This window comes from Agelaius tricolor, unplaced genomic scaffold, assembly GCF_023055355.1.
Source record: "Agelaius tricolor isolate 1412-34295 unplaced genomic scaffold, bAgeTri1.0.p SCAF_22, whole genome shotgun sequence".
NCBI lineage: Eukaryota > Metazoa > Chordata > Aves > Passeriformes > Icteridae > Agelaius > Agelaius tricolor.
Genome location: NW_027269282.1, coordinates 7,191,374 through 7,213,013, shown reverse-complemented (window position 1 = coordinate 7,213,013; position 21,640 = coordinate 7,191,374). Strand labels below are relative to the sequence as shown.

The following is a 21,640-nucleotide window of genomic DNA, read 5'->3' as shown; positions in this document are numbered from 1 at the left end:
GCTGCTAACTGAAAATAGACCCAAATATTATCAGTTATATTGTAAGTATCTAAACTAGACAACCATTTCAAGTACAGTATTTATACTGTTGGGGTTTTTTTAGCTTTTCTGAACACTGGGTAAAAAGTGCCTTACTACTGCAAACTAAACCTCTCCAGTGAAACAGCTACTATGGATATTTACAAACAAATGTAAAATACAGCTGTTAACCAAACAGTATCCTGGCATTACCATGTGCAGTCATATGAATACTGCCTTTACCAGAACATCAGCATTAATGTAGAGCTCCAGCTGTACAAAAGCATCACCACAAGCACGAGAGGCAGGTGACCTTAATGAACAGCAGCTTTACAGTGCAGCTGAATGGGAGACTTGCAGCAATGTCTGGAAGAGTTCAGTGACATTACCCAGTGCCCAAAGGGCCCAGGGATCAATGTGGTGCCACTGGAAGTGTAGAGTTATTCCAACGTCAATAGAAGTGTAACAACAATGTCAAAGTATCAGCGAGTAACACACGATGCCAATAAAAGTGTGAGGAGAGGAAATGCCATGCACCATCATCAAAACTGGAACCCCTGGTATATCAGTGCAAGATCTCTGAAATGCCAGCAGAACATTTTGAAGTTACCGTATATTCTCATTTTTTCACAGAAGATCTTTAGCTTTCAGCCTCAGAAAGGGCCAATGGGCGTCAGATATGACATAATTTTTAATGTAGTTGAATGATTCTAAATTAATACAATAAAATGAAGTTTACAGGTATTTTATACTATTCTGTTCTTGAACATTGTATCCTGGAAATGTGTTACCTGTATTGCCCTCGGTCCAAAAGAGCAGAATACAAAGAACAGAATGGCAACTAAAACTTTTAGTGTCCTTTCACAAAGAATCTTAATATAGCCCCTTTATTTTTACAGAATATATACCAAAGGACAATCAATACTTGAATCACATTCATTTAATCCTCAGTACAATGACTTTTTAAAGATGTAGGATCAGTATAATTCCAAGGAAATTTTGAATGGACTTTCTTCTGTGTATAACTATGTATTAATTAAGAAAAAACCACTATGGATGCTGAATTCTAAACAAGTGCTAGAAAATGCTTAGCTAGGAAAATAAAAGAAGGTAATAAAAACTGTAAAATATAATTAAAATATTTTAGGATCTATCTCTTTTAGTACTAAATAAAAAACACAAGAAAGAAAATGTACCAATTAAGTTGTGATGTTTACTTCTAAAGTTTAATTAAATAATCAGTATGTACAAAATTAGAGTATGGATGCCTCATCATCCATTCACTGCCTCAATTGAAAAGAAAACAGGAAAAATTTTCTCAGGTACCAGTGCAGAGACAATGAAATTACATTGCAAAAAAATTAACTTTTAACTGTAATGTCCTCAGCTTGGGGAGCTGGAGAGGTCTTCTTTTCCAAGATAAGAGACAGAAAGAAGGTGGTTTTGGTGAAGAATGCGAGGGGTTTAGTATTAAGTCAGAAAATAACACAGCTTCTTCAAAGAAGCCACCTATTCCAAATATTTAAATTGTGACAGTGAGAACAATTGGGATGACTTCCTGTTTAATAGCAGGACAGAGCACCTCAGTTCAATAAGTACTCAATAGATGAATCTTTTTCTTCCTGCTAAGCTTTTGTTTTTCACATAACTCATTCTCCATGAACCTTGGAGCTTTGACAGATTGTATTTAACCTTCCACTGAGATTGGTTATTGAGGAAAGTAAGAGAAGCTTTGAATTTAAGAAGAATTGGCAGCAATGAAGAGTACAATCTTGAAAGATTTCAGAGCTAGCACACCTTGTTCCCAGGCCCCACCATACATAGGCTGAAGTAAAAACTGTAAATACAAATACACAATATTGTAAATAAAGTTAAAGGAGTAAAGGAGTAGAAGATCATCTCCCCAAATCTGAACCTAGATTAGATATTGACTATTATCCACATATGGTAATTTCCCCTCTATTTTCAGGTGAAACTTCCAGAATCCATTTCATGCATTATTACATCATTCCAATTTTTTATTGCTTTACATATTACTATTTCTTTTCCAATGCACTGCAACTGCAATAAAAGAATGCAGTAATGTAGCAATCTCCTACAAACAGAACCATGCAGTACAGTCTGTATGCTTTTATGTTTTAAACCTCTGTGTATCAAGCAACACTGAATTTTTACTCTAAGGTGCTTTAGTTAGGTTGTTTGTTGTAATCTCTGTTAATTAAGATAGATGTTAACTAGATGGCACTGTGTACTTGAAGGACTGAGCATGACATTCGCTGCTGACTCCTGCCCGAGTCCTGCGTTCCTTCAGCTCACATCCATCACAACAGGACTGCCAGGTGAGCTGCCTGTCACCCCAGCCCAGGCTAATGGATTCTCCAGTGGTTTTAGGTACAGCTTATGTCATGAGATTAAAACTCTGTGCCTTGGAAATGACAAAACACACGTAGCTGAGACTTGTCAGCTCCAGGTAGTCAGATGCTGCTTGGTTTCAGAAGCAGATGCAGATGAGACTGGCAATATAAATATGCAAATCACAATGGTCCCTTGTCAGCACCACTGTTCCTACCTCTAATGGCCCTCGTAGAAAGTCTGTTTGCTCAGCTCCTACTTCCAGTGCTACATCGACAGAAGCAAAGGGGCGGCTGGCCATCTGCTGTCGCTCCCGCATAAGTTGCTGATGAGGAAAAAATGATGTTTTAACAAAACATTAAAAAATGCACCAGATATCAGTCTGTCCTACTATACCTCCCATTAAAACATAAGAATGCAAACAGCATGCACACAGCCACTTTTGTGATATCAAAGTGAGAAAGTTACACCAAATCATAATCATCACCATCTATATTCACTCGAGAAACAAGCACAGAAGGTTATGATGCCTACAAACGGCCTTTTAGCTTGAACTCTGACAAACTTTCCAAATGAAAGCTTCCCTAACTGACTGTTCTCTCTAAATAACTGCTATTTCTGTAAGTTACAAGCAAATATAGAAAATGGTTGGTAAAAATAGTTGAAGTCTAATTCCACTGATAATGCATGCATTAGAACACCTGCCAAAACCAAGTCCACTTGGCCTTTAAATTTTCATAATTCACAACTAAGCCAGATGGAGTTAATAGTGTCAGGACTCAATTTTATGCAGAATCTTTTCTGGTGTTACTTTCATATGAAGAATAACGTGCCAGGATTGGGAACTCTGCAGCAGTATATTAGAATACACTCAGCTATGCTCACAGAGCTTGTATAATCCCTTCCAATCATACCAGTGTGCACAGAAGTCCCAAGCAAAACCACAAAGTTAACTCATATTTCTTCCTCTGTCTGTAATTATAATGCTTATTAAACCACAATGAATAAAAATGATGACCAGCAGTAGATATTACAGATCTTACTCCACTGGTTCAGTGCAACTAATGAAAGCATTATTAAATATTTAAGGTGAATGAGTCGTGCAATTCAAGTGGTGTGTTCCTTCAGCTGAACAGGATGTCACAGAATCTTGAAGAGACAAAACGCTTGCAAAAATGATTTATTAGAAAAGATCTGTTTCATTTTCTTAACGTTTTTCTCCCTGTTATCTCTGGGAAGCTTAAAACATTAGAAAGTGATGCCTGAATGTAAATGACACTAGCACCGTGACATACTGCTAATAAAAGCCTTTGAAATAATAAAAGGTATGCAAGCAAATATTTGCTGGCAGCTTACTAATAAACACTGTTGATTTAAGATCTGTTACAAAGCAACAAACTCATTTTGTAGTGCTTCTTATGCATTTTGCCTCAGCTTGCATTTTAAGATTGTCTATAGAAATTTAAAGACACACTCGTAACGTTAAAATCAGACCAGAACCTCTCAGTGCACAGCCAGTACATTCCCAAGGCCTGGATTTTATAGCCAAGCAGTGTTTGTCAGCAAGCACCTGCACAAATGGGCTCCCAGTATATCACACCAAGAGGGCAATCAATATGTCTGTGGGCAAAACTGCGTGTTTTATATTGAGAATAAATAAAAGCCAAGTATGAATATCTAGATGGTTAAGAATTATGTTTTTAACCCTTTACTTCAACATGAAACTGCTGGGCTCTGTCTAGGATTTACATCAGCATTGATTTACATCAATACAATTTACTAATACATTTTACAGCTGTAAAGAACTACTATGAGCCTCCAGTCCTACCAACAACTTGAGAAAGACCACAAAAACTTAAAGTATAAAATAATGAGTCCCTACATCCTAAAATTACTATATGTACCTCCTTTTCCTCTTAAAATAGCAAAAATTGAAGAAAACAGTGTAATTAGAACAGTCCTGCCACATGGAACTCATTACAGTATTCTAAGTCTGCAGAGCTATTGGCAAGTGCTTACTTTTTAATGGGAAACCAAACACTGTTTTAAACAAATAGAATTGCTTTGGGAAAATACTTAAACAAGCAGAACAACCTATGTTCCAAGTGCACATATTACTATTTAAAAGATTTATTTAATGCAGATTAAAAAGAAATGTATTTTTTATATGCTCTCTGGTTTTTAAGGCCAGTAGGTTTCTCCCCCTCCTCTCCTGGTCAGGCATTCATCAGAACCTTTTCATTCACAAGACAGTCGCTGTAATTATGACAGTCTGCCATTTGAAAAGAGTGCTACAAAGATTCTTAATTAGCTCTGTAAACAAGAATGAAATCTTGAAAATGCTTGGTTGCCCATAAAGCGCTGCTGATTTTGGCAGCTGAGCACTTGCACATCAAAGTGTTTTACTCAAAACACTGCTGCTTTCCTTCATCATTTTAAAACTCTCTGCAAGGTGCAGGACACAAAAAAAAAAAAACAAAACAAGATGCAATGAGGAGAAATACAGGAAGATATTATGATGTTTAAAATCAGTTTTGTGGCTGGAAAAGGTCACTGCCTCCTACCATTGGCAACTGTCCCTGGACCAATATTGGGACAAAGTTCTAGAGCTTCCAGTTATGGGGAATTAGTACCTCACCCACGGGGCAAGGAGCATGGAAACTGTTTGAACAGACATTTCATGAGAAGAGTGAAAAAGCTCTTCTTTACCCTCTCAGCAAAGAGATAAAAAACCAAACAAAATCCCTCCACAGATTTCACCACAACTGAGGCAGAATAAACAGGGGATAGCGGAAAGTAAAAATATAATGCTGTTACTTTTATATACTCAATTCCAAAAAATATACTGGATTTTAAAAAATCACAGGAAAAAAAAAACCCAAACCCACACTTCTCCAGTAATTAGGGATATTCACTTGTAGACATCAGATAAACTGATAGTATTAACATGTAATAGTTGAATATTTTATCACAAATTTGATCTGTAGCATTTGGAATGCAGGCACATCTCTAAATATTCACTTTAAAGTATGGGAAATGAAAAATATTTTCTCAACATAGGGCTGAGAAATTCAATAAACATTTATTTGACTGAGCAGACAACCAATTTCAAGTTCTACCATAATTTTAAATCTCATTAAGTACAATACTATTGACAAGATTAATTTTTTTAGGCATCTCTATTATTTAGCAGCAATTCTAATGCATTAATTTATATCCTATTGAAGATTTTTCATATAAATTATAGAATTATAGGTGTCTTCAGTGAAGAACAGTAAGATGCTAGGACACTATAAATTAGGTCAATTTCTCGCTCAACACCCATATAATATTAAAACATTTCTTCTAAACCCAACCATTTTGGCATAAGTATTTCCCCATCATGGGAATATGCATTTCACTGATTCTGCATGAACATGTAGACATCTTAGCCTGCAGATTATGATAATTTTGAGTTTTGGTGTCCTAGTGAAATAAAGATTTTGAAATGGGACCTGCTTTCCATCTAGAATTTTATCCTAAGAAAGCAGTTGCCTGAGAATACAATTAAATTTTACCATCGATCAAAAAAACTTTTGTGGGGGATACCAATCCTCTGATCAACATAGTGTGGAGTAAATTAAAACGTTCCATGGCATCTCATATGCGCTACAGTAAGGAAATTCATTCCTTGCATAGTTCTTATTTAGGTAGAAATGTTTTGATATTTTTTGCTCTTGGTTGTAACAGCATATTCAAAATATTTTAATGACTATATTGTATTCACATACAATAAAACACTCAATGCCAAATATGTATTATAGTGAGTTAATATTAACAGAATACAATATTTCAGCAAACTCAGGCTGACATGTTTCAAGTCTTGTATTTTAGGAAAGGTTACCATTTTGCTTCTTTTTTGTTTCTTTTTTTCTTTAAGATTTGCTCTCTCATGTGGAATTGGATACTGCTCTTCTGACTAGCACTGCTTTTCTACTCTGTTCACCTTCCAGCATAACTGCCCTGGAAAAGCCCTAATTGGAAAAAATCTAATAAAGTGCATGAGTTGTTAGGAACTAGGAGAGGTGTGCTTTCTCTTTGTTATAGCAGACATTCTATGGAGACTGAGAGATTAGGAGAGCTGAAAAGAATGAGGCCATTTTAGTGCCATAACAGGATGAACAGAGCAATCCTTTCAAAGATCTTTCTGTTGCTCTTGGGCACCTCTAACGAGCTCCTGTAGCCCACGGGCAACCAAAGGTACCCAGAGTGTGCCATAAAGGGGGCACAGACCAGCGTGCATGCCCAGGGTCATGGGGGCAGCTGCACACTGGGGTAGGAGTAAGAGGTGGCAAACACCAGCAAAATGTTCAGGAGACTTCTGACTGCCAAACAGAGCCAGGAAGTCTCAGTACACTGTTCCAGAAATAAGGGTATGGCAGGTGGAAAAGTGTCTATTATCTTAGCAGCTGCCTAGATTTTCTAGTTTTTCTTCCTTTACACCTTAGATGGGTTTGGTTTTCTTCCTAGATGACATCACTATCAAAGTGGTACCTGGACATGTATGACTTTGTCAAGGTGAGCATTGAAAACCAGGAAAATGGTAATTCTGCAACTCTCTGCAAACTGCTGTCTAGCTCCGTGCTGCACAACCCTCCCAGAGACAAGGATTTTTCAAATGTCTAATTTGAAATTCCTGTTCTGCTTATTCATCCTGCAGCTCTCACTTGTCTGCAGTTACAACTTGGTCACCTCCTTTGCTGCTTCTGTACTGTCAACTGCTGATGTGAGTAACATCCAAAAGCTAGAACAGAAGCATTAACAATGCCATGCATTAAATCTGAGTTTTATAGGAAAAATATTTGCAAGGAGAAAAAAATGTAAAAACCTCACAGAGAGTTGCACTGATGAATTTCTGATCACACTGCATTTGACAAGCTCCAAGGCTTAAAAAAAATAAAGACTGAATGTAAATCGACAGCCCTGCAAAACCAGAGCCTCCCTAAACAACCAATTCACCCATTCATTGAATATTCTTGAAGGTTCTTACTGCCACATCCAATCAACACAAGTTGCATGGACTTACACACATCTGCGTGGATCAGTGATATTTTAGTTAGAAACACAATTTAATTCTCTTCCTAATTCTTAAGTTTTCATTTTCAAACTGAATTATACATAGTGATATTGTAATGAAGCCCTGATTATTCACTTTAATTTGCACAAGACAAAGCTTGCCTTCTCTGTAAATTTTCTCATTGTAACTCTTGGTGTTGAAAATCTCTTCAGATTAAATTGGCTATTTATATGGCTGGAAAGGAGAGCAATTTCTCATTTAAATGTTGAATAAAATATTTGACTTGGTTAATTTCCAAATCAGCTGCTTTCACCGGAAAGCCAGATCACAGTCATTAAACCTTTTTGTTGGGTTTTAGGTGAAATAAGCTCGCTATTCCATGACTGCATGAGGTACACTGATTTTAAGAGATGGATAAAAGCTGGCATAGGAAACCAAGCAGCAGGAATAGCCATGGTTCTGACCAAATCTGACAATCTGAATTCAGTCATTCCCTCCACCATGAACTTCCTAAACAATCATTTCCCTCTGCCTCATTTCCCACCGTGCTAAGTGGAAAGTTCCCTGATACAAGAGTGCATTCAGGTAGGCAATGAGATATTACAATGATGGACATAGTATAACGTGCTATTTGCACTGCAAAATAGAGTCTGTGGAAACTTCCTGTGATACCAGGGCCTATTCCATATCACTTTCTTGTAAAATTGCCTGAAGAAAAGGTGCTCTCAGGCGTGTGCAAAGATCTGTCATGGGAAAAAAATAAGAGGAGTTATACTTTTTGTCCTAGCTTTATACTGAATAAAATGAAGGGCTATTTAAACTAGACATACTCCAGCAAACAACAGCTAAGACATACTTAAAATACAGTGTACACATCCCCAAAAAATAACAGTTCCAAAAGGTCAAGTTTTTATGTATCCCTTTTGGAAACCAAATACCAGTCGTCTGCAATTTCCCTTGAACAAATCAAAAATGAGAAAAAAAGATGAGCCCTGAAAAGGTCATTTTTTTGCTAGATCCAAGGAACAGATATTTAATGTATTGCACATTAGCAAGCAAAGAGCAAAATGTGAATCTGCTGTGACTTCAGCTTTTGGAACTTTGTGATACTGGAATAGAATTCCCATCTCTAGAACACTGAAAGTGGCACCCTGGGTGATGCTCATTTGCCAGCAATTTATGGGGGATTGTGTTACAACAAGGTTGTGTTTGATCCTTCATATTTTTCCCCTAAAGAATATTTTGGCATGGGGAGATTTTTTGGGTGCTAAGAATCAATAATAAACTCAAAATTCCCTGCTTTTAACTCAACTCCCTGCTTTAAAATTTAAGAAGTGTTAAACACGACCAAATCCTATTATCACTTTCACTTGGATCACAGTGAATCCATGTAGCACATTTACACAGATCTGTAACCACTAACATTTTAAAGGTTCCTAAAGATGTACTTAAGTCTTTCAGTAGGTTTTGCTAATCCCAGAATTTTGCTCTTATCCCAAATTGAGTGGGTTTAAAAATCCCTTCAGCAAACTGTTGAATATTTTGCTCTTAGCTATCACAGCCATCGTCACTTGACAGAAAAATTCTAAAAATGCTTGTTCTGCAAAGTAATTCTGTGCACAGAGAAGAGCCAGGTCAACTAATTGCAGATGTTGAAATGCTTCCACAGAAAACATTCGGTATTTGCCTAAGGACAGTTGTTTATAAGTGAATATATTAAAATATGTCTTCAAATTATTTCAGAATATGAAAGAGAGAGTCAAAAATTGTATGGTGCAAACTACCCCTTGGAACTCTGTCATCTACAATGGTGCCACATAAATACTGCTTTCAAAATGTTTTCTAAAGAACTGCTTAAAAATGTAACTACCATTTTTATGAGTGAAATAGCAACAGTGGGAAACTTCCTTAAAATAACAAAATCTCAGTCCTTCCTATCAACAGTTGTTAAGCAATGGCCTTTTGACACGAGGCACCATGAATATTACCCATCATTATCATAACTGTTAAAAAACAGCTCTAGTTCTTATCTTAAACAACAGATGACAAGCTGGTAATTTGCAGCTCTTCCTAAAGTAATTCAAATTGCTTTAAAGATAGCAAACATGTTCTGATAAAGGAAACTGGGTTTAACTGGTGCCCCATGAGATCACTTGGTCCACACCCCTGTGCCTTGCTCCTACACAAGGGCAGTGTGATCATGATTCTTCTGGCAGATGTGTGTTTTTAAAAAAAAGGCCACAGTGGTTCCACAGTTCCTCCAGAAGTCCAGAACACTTAAATTAAATCTCCATGTTGAAATTTAAGCCAATGTCTGCAGTGGAGACCATTCTCTGTTTACAAGTGAGGAGAAATCTCCCCCAAAACTCCTGTGTGCTTTACAGGACTTCTTCATAAATCTGAAGTTTCCCTTCAGCCTTCTCAACTGTAAACAAATGTGGGTATGTAAATGTTATCTCACCACTCCTGCTCCCATCTTCAGTGCTCCCTTCTGTCTTTTAAACCAACACCAGAATCAGATTCCAGCAGAAACCCACCTGATGCACCTTTCCCTTACAATGAGCAACTTGTATCCAACAACTTCAAGAACACACTTTGACATTCACTTCCTATTTGTCTAAAAAAATCTGTTAATCTGTTGTATCAAGAATTTGGGTTTGGCTTGACACAACTTGTGCTTGAAAAAAACAACATTAAATCCCTCACCTAATTTTTTTTTTCTACATTCCTACAGATCATGTAAAAGTTGTTTATCCCAATACTTTCCTAAGAATTCATGATAAATTGGCTGGTGCCTAATTGCCCAGCCCTTCCTTTGCCCTCTTCTTTTCTTAGATGGGAATTATCTCTGGTTGTACTTGAAATCTCAGAACCCTAGCATGCTCTGGAATCATGTATGTGCTTAGCTAATTCTCTACATATTCTAAAATATATTTAACCAGGTTTTGATAACTGAAAATATTTAGCAAGCATTCTCCTACACATTTTTCTACTTTACTGCTGATATTGTACCCCATTTTCACTGCAGGTACTTAAGAACCTTTTTAAAGAGGCCATAACTAAAGAGCTTTTAAAAAGAGACTATTCCCTAGCACAGAGAAAGTCAGAAAAAAAGCAGTGTACATATTATTATTTTAAAGAGAAACTAAAGTGCAGGACATGTATATCTTAATTTGCAAACAATGTCAATGCATTTTTTAACCTACATGACAGAAAAAGGGTAGAGACTGGATTTGTTTCTTTTGTGAAGTGATGTGAAAAGTTGCAGTCCAAATTTTAATGACTGAATTGGAGTTAGGCCAATTTATAAAAAGCTGAAGTGTCTGAAATGTACCTGGATGCCAGGCCCCATAGTCACTTCAGGTGATCAAATATTCAGATTTTCTTTCCAGATGACATTGAATTCAAGGCCTATATTTATTTTTCTTCATTTTTAATGAAATTATAACACATACAAAAGTTAGAAAAGAAATAATAATGCTGAGTAGGAAAACCGGGCTGTATTCCAACAAAGATTAAAGTTGTCTTTATTATTACCTCCAATTCTTTAAAACCATCTATTATTTGAGATTACTGGTACACTGATAAAGTGACAATGTAAATTAAACTTTTTAGGTGCAGCACCACTGACAATCACAGTACTATCCTAAAGTGATCCTTTAGAAGCTCCTTAAAGCATAAATGATATCACCATTAAGGAAATTAAACAGGTGATGTACCATGACTGACTGATGCCTTTAAATGCTTTCAAGCTTTAATCTTTAGAGTATTTAGCTGAATAACCATCATTGTCCCTGCCTTGCAGAGGGGACCAAAAAGAGGTACCTTGACCAGTGTTCCTGCCTGTGTCAGGATGGAAATGCCCTGACTCACAGGAATCCCCAGTGTGAGGAGCTGAATGGTCAAGCTACAGTACCTGGTGCTACTGTCTTGGGGGAGTAAAGGCTTCTATAAAATCCTTGCAAATTTTGACGCTGTGTTACAAGCTTGTTAAATCACTTTTCATTAAAAATGAGCCTCACTTTTAGCTCAACCACTGCATCCAGTAGAAGTTTTAATACCCAGTATTTTTCACGTCAGCCATTCAATCAAATCATTAGTAAAGTCATAGTTTTAAGTTATAGCCAAGACCAGAAATAAGTCTGGACGCTCCAAATGTACAGAAACAAATTTCACCCACTTGGCATTTTCAGCAAGAAGGGGTTTGAAACTAGGATGCCCATCTGAAATCTGGGTGCTAGCCAAAGAAATATTTCAAACTTCACAGATTTGCCCACCGTACGTGGTACATTCAGGTCAGCAAGAATTTGGCACAAACTGCTGGGGGGAATGGCATGTGGGCAGAGCCAGCTCATGTTGTGCAGGGGAGCAAGAGGCTCTGAAACTGATGCAATTCTGCTGTTGGATCAGAGTAATAATGTGAGTTAAAGCAAGTCTCCTTTGTTCGTGTTGCTTCTGTTGGAAACAACTGATTTAGTAGATGTGAGATGCTACACTTCTAATGGGGGTTGCTCAAGAATATTTGAACAGTAAAAGCTGATGGAAAAGCTTTCCACTCCTGCTAGAGAACTAAAAAATCAAGGCCACTGAGCATCCCTTACCTTTGAAAGAAACCAAGGAACCAAGACAGTTTGCTCTGAGTTCAAATATCTTGAACAGGAAAGTACAAAAATCAAGAAACTACTGAAACGTCTAACATTTCTATGGAGAATTATTTTAAGAGTTGAGTTGCTACCTAGAAAGCTAAAGGGATGAGAACTCGTCTAATCTCCTAAAATATTTCAGCTACATCAGAATTTCAGAAATAGACAGCTTTCAAGCATAACTACACCAAAAAGTTTAAAATTCAGTTCTGAAATAAGAAGCACAACAGTAATTCCAAGAGACTACCTTGGCAATATCTGCAGCAGCAGAAGTCAGGTTGCTATTCTATTAATCTTAATAATTTTGTGCACAAACCAGCTGCATAAAAGGAAACCTGACTTTCCCAGTACTGCTCCTACAAGGGATTGCACCAGCCTGTGTGTGTGCATACTCTACAGATTAGAAAGAAATACTGTGAAGAAGTTAATCCCTCACTGCTGCTACACTGAGACTTTCAATATAAAAGTGACAGAGTGTAAATCAAAGCACCCTGGCATTTTGAGCTCCAGTCAGAATGTTTCAAGAGAGAGAAGTGGGACGATTTAGAGTTCATCAATTATATCACATCAAATTATCCTCTATCACAGGCTTGGCGCGACAGCTTTCATCTATTTTAATTTACAACAGAGAGGACAGCCAAGTACAGGATTGTGGCAATGACACAGTCAGAGGGAAGCACAGCACTTCTGTGTCACAGGAAGGGAAGGCTTGTCTGAACAGCCACTTCAGCTGGGTCAAACACTCCAGCCACATTTTGTTTCTTCCATTTGCTTTGATCCAACACCCTTCATCCTCATTGAAGGAAGCAATGTACTCAACATATTTTTAGCAGTTCTGCAGCCACTGTCCTACAGACTCTGTTCTGTACACATCCACCTTACACAGTGATTTACCTTTGCAGTTAAATCCTCAAAATAGATGAGTAGACTTATGGAATGCTATTGTAACTGTATGTGGTTAGGACAGAGGCTAGCTACCTTAAAGTAAAATCACTATCAGTAAATTGTTAGAATTTGCCTTCCAACTGACAGACTTTAAATTTGAATTTGCCATGGTTATTCGAAGACACTGACAGTGCAATAACTTAAATCACAGAGAAGCACAGGAAAGCACTGAAGGACCTTGCACAGATGTAACATCACAAAACATTTTATATTAAGAATTCATCCTTTTGCTATGGATATGATCACAAGCACTGTGCATCATTTAAATTGTGGTTAAAGGCTTAGACAGATCCAAACAGAAAATGGGTCTTGTGTTAGCACTGCATAGTGGGGAATTTGCACAATGACGATGAAAAGTCAGCTTTACTGTTTCTACCTACAGTAAATCCTAAGAAAGAAACAAAAAGAACAAGAAGACACTTTTCCACATAGCATTCAGTTTCCCTCTTCTCCTTTATTTTTTTTTAACACAGGCAAATGAATGTAGGGATTTAAAAATGCATATATTGCAATGATTACTTCACCAGAATGAGCAGGCACTTCCAAAAGTATATTTCCACACAAGCTCTGTGCACATTGGAATTATGTGCACATCACTTTTACCTGCTTTCCTCTAATATGGCCCATTTCCAAATTAAATACTGCAAGCTTTAGGCAAGTCAAGGTCATCTTTCCCATTCCTTTACTTCCTCCCCAAGTTTGACTTTACTGGTAGGATTTTAAGTAGTGAATTACTAATAGGACTACTACTAATAGGTTTTTATGGCAGTCTTAAAGGGTTTTTTAAATAACTGTATCAGATTGAAATGCCTAGGGACAAATAAATTAACAGAATTTCTGACTGCTACTTTTTAGAAACTCTCATATGATATTAGGGGTGATTAGTTGAAACAAAAATGTAAGAGACAAGATTATTTTTTACCTGGAATCTTAATTGCCTCCTTTTTTATATGCAGTCTTGTATAGTTCGTATAAAGAGTAAATAAATATAACAAAATATATATTCATGACATTCCTCTCAGGAAACTGAAAACATCAGACATTTTTATATTGTGCAACAGTAAGTCACCTTTTGCATAGGAATCCTTCACCTGCATTAGAGAGAAACCTAAATTTTTCAACAATGTGGACTTGTCTCCTGCTATTGTTTCCAGCTGGATTGGTTTAAAATGTCAGGGAACCTGCTATGTGTTAATAGCTTTTATATATGGGCATCTGCTAAATGCTTTCAAATCTACACCACCATAATATGAGAGACAGCTGGAATTTCATTAATTGAAATTTATTTACCAAAAAAAAAAAAAAAAGCCAATAATATCCTTAATTGTGAGACAAAAGGAAACAGAGATATATATGAGTTAAAGGTGCCACACATCTCAATGATTTTCCTCAGCAGACTTATATTTATAAAAGTGCATGCAAAGCAAGGCCTTGCCCTCAGGAGCTCCTTAAAAAGAGCATGACAATGATGATTTGGCTAATTAATTTTCCCAACTTATTTGGAATGGAGGGAAGTTTCTAAAATGTAATGCTCAAACCATTCAACATGAGTTTTGACTGTCTTACTTGGGGCTGTGGTGGTTGGTTGATTATTAACAGGGAAAAAGATATTTCTTGATTATGTGAACTTTGAAATTTAAATAGATATGCTTTAACCAACAAATACGAATTCATGAATTTATATTCTCTCTCCTATTTAACTGAGGACCAGCAGACCTGCTCTATTTTCATCTGGGTAAGGATCCCACTCAATATCAGCTCTAGCACAGGTTCAAAATGCCAAATGACAGCAGGGAAGCCTGGGACCCGCAGAGGAGGCAGCTCCTTGCTGTGAAGCAAAGATCAGGCTCCTGTCAGTGAAGGTGAGCTGGAAGACCACAAAGGTGTGAAGTACAAGAGCATTGCTGGGATGTGATGCCCTGAAAGGACTCTCTGACCTTCCCTGCCACACATAAATGATGTGGGCTACAGAAGCCATTGAAGGTACTACAGGAGACATTTCTGGGCAATGCCCCCATTGCAGTTTCCCTGCACCTGGGGAGAACTTTCTCCACCTTGCTCACTGCTTAAGACAAACTATTGAAGACTGGGGATCTTGTACATTGCTAATAGGTGCCAAACCCTCAGCTAAGGCCACCAGGAGAAGAGAAGGATGTTTTTCCTCACCAGATTAGGGTTTGGGGCTTCTCATGGAGTAGGATCTTGCTTTGATTGCTCAATACAACCATTCTTTATGCCCACATTTCATACCAGTGTAGAAAATCCAGTTTATATAGAGACAGGCAGCTTGGCAGTGCTGGGATACAGGGCTGAAAGATCAGCATCTGCTGTGATTTTTCCTATGTGATTTTCCCCGAACATTTGTATTAAGAGAAGGAAACATGAAAATGCAGCAGCAAAGACACCTTGATGACAGGCAGAGGGAGACTGAACAGTCCCACTCAGTGGATTATTAAACTGTGTTACCAAATTAAAAATGTACACAGACACAGGTTACTTTAACCACATCTTGTCCTTCATGTCCTGTATGGCCATTTTTAAGGGTCAGTACACAGGAGCTACTTTTACTTGGGTAAGTAGCTCCAAGCAGGTCCCTACAAATAATTTGGATATTTTTGGTGATGGATTATATTAATTTTTTCAAAATTCTACCTGGTTCAAGATTCAAAGAACCGTATTATCCCCACAGGTAATTTCTTCAACATTTTATGAATACTCAGGGGAATTAGAAAAAGTTCTAATATTTTTGGTTTTTGATAATTTATATTTTTAGCATGAAGTTAAAATTGCCAACATCCATGATTCAAATACAAAAATCCACTCTATATAAGAACTCCTAAGTGGCTGTTTGACATTTACTCTTTTGTCTGTGCTCAAACACAAAAGGTGGGCAAACAGCACTAAAAAATTTGGTTTCATACAGGGATACCCTTGCACCTACAAATTATTGATTGTAAGAATGCAGCCTTATTAGAAAATGATTAAATTTTTAAAGAGGATTTGAATATTTGCCTAATTCTCTAATTTATCAGCATTTTGATTCCCTTCCATTTGAATTCTGATGAATGAGTCTTATGATTTCAACAGCAAAAGTTTGCTTGCAGTTATATTTCACTGGCCTTTAAAATAACATGCTTTCATTCCTGTCCTACAGGCAAAAGTCATTTCTGAGTTTCTCAGTTTTTGATGGAGGGAAATTTTGACCTAATTTTCTGAAACTTTAAAGGCAAAAGATGTCAACAATTCTTAAACACTTTTTTTTAATGCAAGTGCAATAAAAGGTGCTTCAATAAAAATCAAGATATGAAAATAGTGGTTTATCAAATAATTTTCTTTGCAATTGGCACCTGTCACATCCAAAAATCCTCCCTTAGGCTGTACCAACATTTTAGATATACTGTGAATATACCAATTAAAACAATTTGGGACTATTTATGTTTTTCTCTATTACATCAGAGTCCAAATTTCTAAAATATTCACTCTAAATTGTCTTCTTGTCTGTCATATCTCTGCCTCTGCTGAAAATAAAATAAGTCCCTTTTTGAAAATCCACTATTTCTGACAATCAGTTTACACATGCTCCAGCATGGTTTTAAAAATATGTTTTTATTTTAAAAACTCTGGCTTGATTACAAAAGTACAGGTTATATGGTTTAGTGCTCAGAAATGAGTGGTTTGTACCTGAATTAGTCCAGAGAAAAGAGAGAAAAGTCATTGGAATTCACAGATGCTGAATCACAGCTTGAGATACTTACTCCTCTTTTCTTCACTTATATTCAATGAATCAAGGCTTACTGCAGCTGAGTATCTCAATTATTATTATTATTATTATTAAGTCCCTGCATTCTAAACCACTTACATACCCAGCAGAGATCAGGTCCTTCCCTAATCAGGTCCTTCAGAGTTTTCAGAAAACAGGAATCACGGCGTGACCCACACTGAGAATGAGTTGACACCACTCAGACTGACAAGGTCCAAGTTATGCTAAACCAGGATGGCATTGCAGAACTTGTCAATGAAAAATCCCCCTTGTTTAGTTCTCATTTAATGAGAAATTCTGCTTTGTTTTTCTGATGCATTTATGTGTCTGAAGATATTTTTGCCTTCAGTCATGCATAGACAACATGGAGACAAGTGGATTTTATTCTACAGTTTGATTCCCTCTCTCTTGAGCATTAACACAACAAAGTATTTAACTAGTTAGAGAGATTTGCATAAAGGAACACTCTGCAGTATTTAGGAGTGGATAAAACACAGTTAAATCTCATAGAATAAAAATGCTTCCTTTACATTTTCATCCACTACCTGTATTGCATATATAAATAGCTTGATTTGGAGTAACTAAATTATTTTAAAATCCCTTGTATTCAATCTAATGCAAAATGTACATATGAATACAGTTATTTAAGCAGCCACAACAGCCCATGTAATAGTTATACCAGCATTTGCTGCAACTACAAGTAGGAAAGGATGGCAGGATATTGGCATTTTCTTTCCCACAGTTTACAGTGGGTTGTTTCAGATACTGAGCTGGTTCAAACATATAAAACATGATTTTCTTCAGAAAGTTAAAGTAAGGCTTACACAGAATGAATGCAAATAATTTACATACATATAGGTGTCCCAAATTTCATGTATTCTATTTAATTCCAATGCATATTAGGCTTTTACAGCTGAGTGAAGAGGACTTTAATACAGCTGGAAAGTGAACTGAAGAATCATGCTGGCTACAGACTGCTGGACAAGCCAAGAGACCTGTAAGCCAGTTTCCTCTTCTGAAAAAGGTGTCAAAATACACAGCAGAGAGCCACCTGGAACTGCAGCACCTTCTGAACATTTCAGAGATCAATGCTCCCCTGGCCCAAAGCAAAATAATTCCATTTTTCACTCACTCATTGGAAAGCTTCCCTGAAATATCTCATTTCTCATACAAAGCTGACATTTAGATAAAGTAGTATTTTTGGAAAATATGCTATTTAGCCTTAGTAACAAATAATGAGAAACATTTAGCGTAGGGATCATTGACATAATTTCAAGGATTTTACTAATTCTATACATAGCTTGAAGTCATTCAGAAATGTTTTTGATCCTACTGTACATCAAAGAATTTGATGATTTTTTAAGCAGAGAATAAACAAAACTGAATTGTGTGAAGTAAAACACAGCCACGATGAGAGATGACACACAGTTTACTCACTTTACTCTGGGATTTTTTTGCTAATCTCGTATTTCCAGACAATATTTTGGCCCTTCAACATACAAAATGCAGATTGGTAGCTGTGACTCAGCTGCACAAAGCAGCTCTTTTGTTTTTCTCTCCTGGGGCACTCCTTGTCCAGAAGCAAACTCATTTCACATCACCTCAGCTGCCATTGGCAAACTCACCAGCAATGCAGAAGAATCAAGCTGTGATGTGCCATGAAGCAAAAATAGAGGCTGGACCTGCAGTTTACTATATGCAAAAAGGACTTCTAACACCACTTCACCTGGACATAAGTTATATTTACCCTTCAAAGAGTAAACCTCTATCTACCACCCTAATGTGGGCCATCCATCTCAGCTGCATTTCTCAAGGAAAATTTATTTCAGAGGAATGCTATGATAGTACTATAAATGATAGTACTATAAATATATATACACACACATGTGGCTCAATACAGCATGCTTTTATAACAGTTTAATACAATTTCTAATAAAAGGTCCAATTTTTAGCCACTTTAACAAACCAACCTGCACACCAAGTGGCCACGAACTCCTCAAACAACTGGGCATTACTTGTGGGCATACTGCTATTTCTGCTAAAAAACCCCAAGGCTATATGATGAAAAACTCTGCAGACTTCAACAAGATTTAGGATATGTGAAAGCCTCCTTAAATATCTGGATTTCCACAGAGGTGGTTTTGGAGGGCTGTGCTTTGCTTGCTGCTGCAGACAATTGTACCAGTGCACAGAGCTTGGCTGCTGTGTTTCCTAATGCAAAATGACACGGTACATTATTTGCCACATCAGGAAAAGCAGAAACTATGCCCTAAGGCAGAACATCCTGAGTCATAATTATTCAATTACCATGTTTAAGATCATCCACTGTTGTGTGAGCACTGTGAAAACGAGACATAATGAAGTGGGTTACACCAGGCCTGACATTTCACCCTTCTGTCTGATCGTGCTCACTTTGGGGATTTAATTCAGTTCTGTTGTATCATTCTGTGAGGCTTATTTCTAGCTCCATTTTAATATTAAACTAGAAAACATTTCTGCTTATATGTTATGGAAGTATTTCATGCTACATTAAAAAATATTTACAATCTATCCAAAGAGCACACTTAAAATATTTTAAAATATTTTAAAATATTTCAAATCTAGGGAGCTAGAGAAATAATAGAAAAATTATTAATTCATTATAATTATTATTATCAATGAAAACCACACATACTGATCTGTACAATATTGCACATTTTTATTACAACACACTACTGTGAATACAATCATTGGGGAATGCTATGAAGAAGAGAAATTATAGAAAAATTAATAAAAAACCTCCAACACAACAAGAAATATTATAACCACAAGAATGTTTCTGCAAAACAAAAGCAATAACAAATAAAAAAAGAATGGAAAATGTTTACAAGGTTATTTCTCAGCTGCCCAGTACTACAACAGCTGATTTAAAACACATTTAATATTGTAACAGAATCCATGGGTAGCAAGACCTCAGCTAACAGCCTTGCTGGAGCAGCCTGCAGGAAGGAACCCAAGTGCAGCTCTGCAGCCACAGGGAACTGGAGGGGCAGGAGCCCTTCCCTCTGTCCCTCCTGCCCTCCCTTCCATGCAGATTCCAGAGGAACATGGGCTTCTGCCATGATGTCTCCTCCCTGCCTCTTCTCCCTCAGAAGGGGGAGATTTGGGATGGTTTTGCTCTTTCCCTCAGAAATGGTGTAGGAACACCTCTTCCTGCACTCCTTCCCACCTCCACCTCCTGACAATGCCCTCACAGCAGAGGCAGCAGGGGTAAAATCATGGAATCACAGAATATCCCAAGCTGGAAGAGACCAACAAAGATCATTGAGTCTGACTCCTGATCCTGCAGAGGACAGCCCCAAGAATCCACCACATTCCTCTTGTCCAAACTGTCCTTGAACTCTGGCAGCCCTGGGGCTGTCACCATTTCCTGGGGAGGTGTTCCAGCGCTCAGCCACACTCTGGGTGAAGGAGCTTTTCCTAATATCCAACCTAAACATTCCCTGACACAGCTTCAGGCCTTTATGGATGGTACAAGCTGTGCACTCAGTGGTGGCACACTCCTTGGGTTCAGCAAATATTCCCTCAATTTTGGGGTAGAGACAACAAAAAGAGCATCCTGTGTTTGATCCCACGTGGGAGCTGCCTGTTGGACTGTGCTGGTGGCATACTCAGAACAAAAACATAGGAGATTGATTCACCTTCATAAGAATGGATTAATAAGGAAAAAAATAGAAAAGCTAAAATTTCCCACTCTTTTCCTGAAACTACTGTGAGAAAACCAATACATATTATAAAAAATCATAATATTTTCTTCTTCATGGATAATTCTCAAATACAAAATAAAACCACTGAGAATATACAGAAGAGTTCTAGAATGGCAAGATTTTTCCAGGATCCATATGCAGGCTATACCACAGTAGTAAATATTCCTCAGTGTACAGAGATATACACGCACACAGCACTAACTCTCTAAAGAAAGTAAGATTTTAGTAAATTTAATCTTGTTTCGTCACAGGTGTGGGGCAAAACCTATGTGTATTTTAATGGAATGCTAAGATAAGTTAAGACTAAATGTACATGTACAGGTAAATGTCTCTATATCAAAGTAGCACAAAGCAGAAAGGCAAAAAGGGGCTAAAAAGCAATTTAGCTGAAGAACGAGGATCCCAGGTATTAATGCACTGCCACAGATACGAACCTACAACTAGCACAAGCACGGAAGAATTCCTATGCAAATAGGGAAGACAAGCTAGTCCTACTTTCCCTGCATATAAAAGGCAAACATACCATCATGGGATGAGTGAAAACCTCCTCACCAATTTTTATAGCGAACACTTTAAAAAATTCCCAGCATTTAAAATCCAGCACTCACGGTCCAGAGAAGCCAACTGGGACATGTTCTTAAACGTGACACGAGCCTTGCCTCTGACATTATCCTGTGAAACATTTACTCAGGGTTCGTGGCTTTTGATAACAGCTCAGCATACTGCTGCTCTTCTCCAATTTATTCTGCAAGTTTTTGATCTGCCTGCTGATTATCTCTGAGCCAGTGGTTCAGAATCGGAGCTTTTCCATCCTGTGTATTACCACCAGCAAATTCCTAATGGAGAGAGGTCTCAGTGGATGATCCCTCAGCATCCTACGTGTTTCTAGCAAGACAGACTGCTACAGCAACACAACAAATAAAGGCTTATATGTTGGAATTCACTGCTTGCAGGGATGAAAAAAATGACAGTTTTTATATGCAATAGAGAAATGAGATTCTTCTGATACCCAACATTGCTTTTAGACACTGAACTAAGCACAGTGCACACACACTTGCCGAGGGACAGTGCTGCATCAGCAGGCAAAAGAGATGCAATCAAATTGAAGGCCTCCTTATTT

General features: G+C 37.4%; 1 protein-coding gene across 4 annotated transcripts in view; it reads right to left on the bottom strand.

Moving 5' to 3' along the window:
* Window positions 1-21,640, bottom strand: part of ATRNL1 (attractin like 1) — a 432,739-nt gene that overhangs the window by 114,587 nt on the left and 296,512 nt on the right. For 3 of the 4 annotated variants that reach the window (XM_071445974.1, XM_071445976.1, XM_071445973.1), the window contains exon 27: window positions 2,588-2,695. The exons of the other annotated variant lie outside the window; for it this stretch is intronic. In XM_071445974.1, the coding sequence (XP_071302075.1) occupies window positions 2,588-2,695 (108 nt within the window). The remainder of the gene's footprint in view (window positions 1-2,587; window positions 2,696-21,640) is intronic. 4 annotated transcript variants of the gene reach the window in all.